Source organism: Limulus polyphemus, unplaced genomic scaffold, assembly GCF_000517525.1.
Source record: "Limulus polyphemus unplaced genomic scaffold, Limulus_polyphemus-2.1.2 Scaffold69, whole genome shotgun sequence".
NCBI lineage: Eukaryota > Metazoa > Arthropoda > Merostomata > Xiphosura > Limulidae > Limulus > Limulus polyphemus.
The window spans coordinates 1,213,287-1,219,430 of NW_013665679.1; the positions used below are offsets into that span (position 1 = coordinate 1,213,287).

General features: G+C 35.3%; 1 protein-coding gene across 1 annotated transcript in view; it reads left to right on the plus strand.

The window, feature by feature from the left end:
• The window catches only part of LOC106465608 (kelch-like protein 17), a 64,510-nt gene that overhangs the window by 25,495 nt on the left and 32,871 nt on the right, over positions 1 to 6,144 (plus strand). Inside the window, exon 7 of the mRNA XM_013925845.2 lies at positions 4,213 to 4,357. Coding sequence (XP_013781299.2) covers positions 4,213 to 4,357 — 145 coding nt within the window. The remainder of the gene's footprint in view (positions 1 to 4,212; positions 4,358 to 6,144) is intronic.

The window sequence follows — 6,144 nt, forward strand, 5'->3', positions numbered from 1 at the left end:
CAACTGGACACTGGGACAGGAATTGGCAAAATTTTGTAATAGCTGCCAAGATGACTAGGATGTCTTACTCCCTCCACTGTTGATGGTCTATAGGACAGAAGAGCATGAAGCCACTGGATACACTCCAGCAAAGTTGATGTTTGGAGCTTCGGTTAACAGGACGCCCACCTTATGAAAAATTGCCTGAGAATGTGTCAGAGTTTGTGAAAGTGTTATCGTTCAAACTTTAAAACGTCTGCTGATTCGATGAAGCTATCTAATGATAAGAAATCTATTGAAGTCAGCTTTGTACCAGGAGACAAGGTGTGGTTGTATAATCCCAGGAAGACCAAAGGGAAGTCTCCTAAGTTGTCTTCTCCATGGGAAGGCCTATATAACATAGTGGATCGTCTCTTAGACGTGACTTTCCGAATAAAATGTGGTCGGCGAGGTAAGCCAAAAGTGGTGCATGCCAACAGGCTTTGGCGTTATCACGGTCCAAGGCCATTTCAGTTGGGACGAAGTGAACAACAGAACAAATGACGCTGCTGAAGACGTGTCACCTGAAAAAGCCACCGTCGAAGAAGAAACTCTACTCAGTTTTGAGAAAGGAAACGGTGAAGCTCTTGATGAAGTTACTACCACTGATTGAAGTAGATGAACCCCATATGAAGCAGACGCCAACGAGACGGAGACCAGTACAGAAGAAGATACGTCCGGTAAAATTAAGAGACTTTGTTGAATTGTAATTTTGTGTTTGTAATTCTGTATATTTAATTAAGTTATTGTTAATTGTTATTGGTTTAATGTAAGTGGCTATTGTTCGGGACGAACAATACTAAGGAAGAGGCAGTGTTACGACATCGGGGTCACGTGACCCTAGTAACACGTCATTGACTTCTAGAAATATCCTGTTTCTTCATGAATGCCCTAGCGTTTACTAGATATGTGTTAGTCTTATATATATAAGACGGTCACAACGTGACGGAACAATGTGTAATTGAACTGCGGAGAGAGAATATTGTTGAGCACGTGAGACGTTCGTTTGAATTATAGCGTTTGTTATAGCGCGACTGTTGAAATTAAGTGCATCGCAAAGTTATATTCAGAAAGAATAAACCAGTTTTATTTAAGAAAGGACTTGTGTCGCTAAAGTTTCGTCGGAACGAATTTACGGAAAATTAACGAACGAACGGACACGTAACAATATTTTTATTTGTAACATGTTATGGTACAATGTTTTAAAATATATATGGTTTATTCTTCAATTTATAAGTTTACAAGTAATACAAAAATTGTAATCAAAAGAAATAAATCAATAATTACGATATTTGAGAATGCACAATAAAGGCCCTTTATCGTAACTTTGTAATGTAAATAGAATTACTCATTACTAATATTAAAATAATATTACTATTATTAACATAGATGTAGAGTAGCAGATCCCCAAAAATGTATATATTTGAAAAAATTTTCTACCTCCCTTAAAGAAAGTGACAACAGCTAAGTTATGAAATTCATGATGTTATGATGTCAGTTATTATTATTTTATAGTTTTCAGTTACTTTGCGAACAATCTAAAACAGTAGTAGGAAGAATGAACTTGTGCATACATTTTTTACACTTGTAATGGCTGTCAGGGAGATTAGAAGCGCGGTACGGTATAATTCATTACTTGTTTCTGGCGTGAATCATGTCACTAATATTCGTATGTTTGAAGTAATTGAAATCACTCTTTTACTCGACTTATTCTTGTCATGAGTTTGATGGTTTATTTAAAGAATGTTGAAAAATACAATACTACTTTCAAAATAATTAAATATCATATCATGAATTATTCAAAATCCTGTATATGATCCTCTTCTTCCCTCAAACAAAAATGCAGCTGAGATAAAATAATAATTCTTAGACTACTGGTAGAACGAACCCATTCAATCTAAAAAAAATCTAATGAACAGGGAGTATCTATTGTCAACACCAGACATGATGTTCCTTCTACGTGGAAGCAACATAACAAAAGATGACTATCACGGTTTACACAGCCCAACCTCCAAATGTGACAGAAAACCGGTTGATTAAAAAGAAAACAAAGATTAACTGCATTCACAATTAAGGTTTTGCTAGTAGGAACATCAGTTACGTTTTCATCAGGGCACGGGTTGGCCCTGTGATAGAGGTTTAGATTTCGGAGGTGGCGATATCACAAAATAGTCCTTGCACTTTAGACTACGGATGTGTTATAAGAGTGCTGGTATTCCCTTAGCATGAGTGTTGCTGACTGGCTGTCTTCTCTCTGGTCAGTAGTTCAAAATTAGGGAAGATAGTTTGTCTTACATAAAAAGTATAAATACCTTCGTTTTCGTCAACCTTATAAAACTTTTCCATATCATGAAAACATTACCTTAAAAGTACACATATTGTCCTGTACACGTTATTATTTTCATTAGTATTTCAAGAAGGGAGACTGGGGCAAGCAATAAAGTTAGAATTCCAAAACAGTAAACCAAACAAATCTAGATCCAAAAAATGGCGAATGCTAATCACAGAAACTTCTCAAAACAATCTAGGAAAAAAAAGCTACTCTTACAAATGTTGATCGAGGTTATACGACGAAGCTGTTTTCAGGCCTTAAACATTATTATTCTTTAAACAAATATTTTTAAACGTAGTAGGATGGATTCGATAAAGGTATCAGGCATTAAGTTTGTTTGTTTATAGTTAAGCACAATGAGCTATCTGTACTTTGCCGACGACGTGTATCGAAACCCGGTTTCTAGCGTTGTAAATCCGTAGACATACCACTGTGCCGGCGCAGGTACTAATTAAAATAAACTGCTTCTGGCAAGGGTTTACATTATCAAGATGTTACTGGACATTATATTTTACTAAACACAGTAATGTCGTCTCTGCAACTCTGGAAAACGTTTCTTAGCTCGTTAGTCAGTGTGCGATCTAACAAACACCAATCTAGAAAAACGTATAACAAACCAGATGAGTGAAAAGAAATGACTAAACTAAAAAGCGAACCAAAAGAATAGAATGTTCATAATAAATAGAAAGATATGTCATAATATTTAAATTACGCGTCACTGACGTAACTGTCCTTAAATCTCATATACTTTCCTCAACACAGAGACTAATAAACGGTAGTCTGTGAAAAAAAAAGGTAAACAAAAGACACACATAATCTTTGTTCTGAACCCAGCCTTAATATATGCTTAATTTACGTTTGCCATACATTCAGTGTATGACTGTTTCTGTATATAAAATGAACTGTTTGTTTGTTTTTGAATTTCAAAGCTATTCGAGGGAAAGCAGCTAGTCATCGCCACCTACTGCTAACTCTTGGACTACTCTTTACCAACGAATAGTGGGATTGACTGTCACATTATAACGCTCTCACGACTGAAAGAGATTGCGAGTCAAGTGCTCTAGCCACCAGGCCATGCCAGGCGTACAAGACGGGAAAAAAATGTCGCGACAATCGTTAGAACTCGGTGCTTCTTTATTTTGAATCTAAAGATACGAAAACTGCATAATAATTGTTTTAATGATATCAAATTAAATCATAAAACATCATTTGATCTTGAGAGAGAAATGTGACATTGAACGATTCCTTCGCTTAAAATTAACTTTCAAACAGTACCTATAAGACTATATTATTTATGACCTCACACATCAGACAATTAAACTTTTCAGCTGTAAGCCTCCTGGCGGATCTCAGCGAATCTTGAGCTGTGAAGGTAAGTAAACTTCTAATGCTGGTGCTGATCGTGATAAGGACGGTGCATTTAGTAACTCCGATGATATTCTCTTTGTAAGTTGTACAGAACACGTTGTTATATTTACATGATATATATAGGTTGCAAACTTTAAGTTATGACAAATCGTCTCATTGGGCATCTGACATTTTTTCGCATTTTGGTATAGTGCAAAATAATTCTTTTTAAATTCTCTGCTGAGGTTTTTTTTTATGATTGCGCATCAGAAACTTAAAACAATAAATCGATTTTTTCTTCCAAAGGGGTGGAGAGTGTAACTCTTCAGCTGTCTGAAGGGTAAATTATTGTTAAATTTATATACTGAGTATTCTATTCTTGATTAGAATAAAATAGAATCCAATAATAAATGGTAACAGTATCAACCCACTTTTGCATTATTCATTGGATGATTATGAGCTGGGCCAACACACACACTTCTTCTTTCTACTAATGCTCTGTGTTTTAATTTTAGGCGGTGGTTCATTGTTTACCATTCACAATGAATGTGAATATTACAACACTCGCACTGATCGCTGGGCGCCATTTCTACCAACTCTCCATCGTAGGTCACGAGCCGGAGTGGCGGCATCGGAACGTCACGTTTACGTAGTTGGTGGGTAAGTTCAAGAAAGTAGTTGATTGCGAGTAGTTTCAAATTAACGTTGAATATATATTTAACATAATTTGGATTAATTTGATATGGTTCTTTAGATATTACTCTTACTTGATATATATCCAAATAATGTATATGTAAGTATAGCTTGTACGTGACTTTATGTTCTCGTGAGTTTCAAATAAAAGTACTATAAAGTAATAAAATATGGCTCATGATGAAAGGCATGACACACCCTATGACATCTAAGTTCCCGCGCGTTCCGGTCTAATTCTTGTTGAGTTTTAGACCGATTCAGTTTTATAATTAAAACAATTAATTAAAACTGTTTAGTCATACAAGTAAATAAGATTCGTTGTCAGAGATGTTACGAATGCTTCGAAACTGCCGACTGAAATGTCATCACGACATTGTAATAACGAACGAGTTAGATACAGTAATATTTCGATGGTATATATTTTTAAAACAAGCGTTTATGTGGAAGTTTGGAAAAACGATGTGAAAGAAGCAAAACAATACAACTCGCTCGTAGTTCATCATGTTCATCGCAATCAAACACATTCAGCCCGAAAGCCTATTTCTTTCTCCTTTTTTATCAAAGGAAAACATCCTTTCAAATTAATTACTGAAAACATGTAATCTAAGAAAAAAGTGAGATTTAAATAATATATGATATTAATCTAAGGACAAAGGAAAGCAAATGAAATTATAGCAGGAACATTCAATTAATTAACAATGCATGGTTGCTTAAAGGTAATTGATGATACGCTATAAGGTAGAAGAGATATATATGTCACTGCCGTTGGTCTAAACGTTTGCATTTATACTCAACCAACTTTGTTACAGAGTAAATAAATATGTCTAACGTTCCCTAAAATATCTAAACTTTAATTATCAAGACAGTCTTTTGTGATTGCGTATGGGTCAAACTGCGCACACGATTGACAATATTGACGTGTGATTCTGCTAGAAATGTCATAAATTCTAATTGTACTTTTATCATTTTGTTCATTATTTGTTATTTTCAACCAGAATTGTACTTTATTAGACACATAGGATAAACGGCCAGGTCAGAGACTCCTTAGGTTCAGTCATCTTTAATTTAGAACTGCTGACCAGAGAAAGAGGGGGTAACCAACCAGCAGCATCCGCCACCTACATGGCTACTTTTAAGCCTTAACTGAATAACGAACGGACACGGTTATAACGCCCATTGAGGTGAAAGTGCGGACGTATTCAGCTGCATATCGCGGCTGTAACCTTGGGTTTTATGGTTTTCAGCTCCTTACGCTAACCATTAGGTTACGCCCGGCCCTAATTGGCTCTGTTTACAAGTTCAAAAATAAATATACTGCATTGTGAAAGAATGTTAACGAAAAGAGGCTTTCTTGGTGAGTTGGTATCGTGAGAAAAATACAGCTTAAATAATACAGTCAAAAAATAAATAACAGTAAAGATTACTTAAAACATACTAATATAATTTTGTTTAATATTCTGTATCAATTTTTATTCATATATTATATGTTTGGTTATGATAATTCCAGCTGCACTGTCAGACAATGCAAGAAACCCCATTATCTAAAATCTAAATCATTGTGTATAAAGGTACCGTTCAAACCTATTATCAGCTAATATACATATACGTACCAGTTTTTCATAATGTGGTGGCTATTTCTTCGTAACACTTGTTTTTAAGGTTGAACAAACATGACAGTCAGCTTTTGTATTGTTGCGTCATCGAGTCACATGATCACTGTGACGCAACGCTTCTAGAACTATCATGTACTTTGG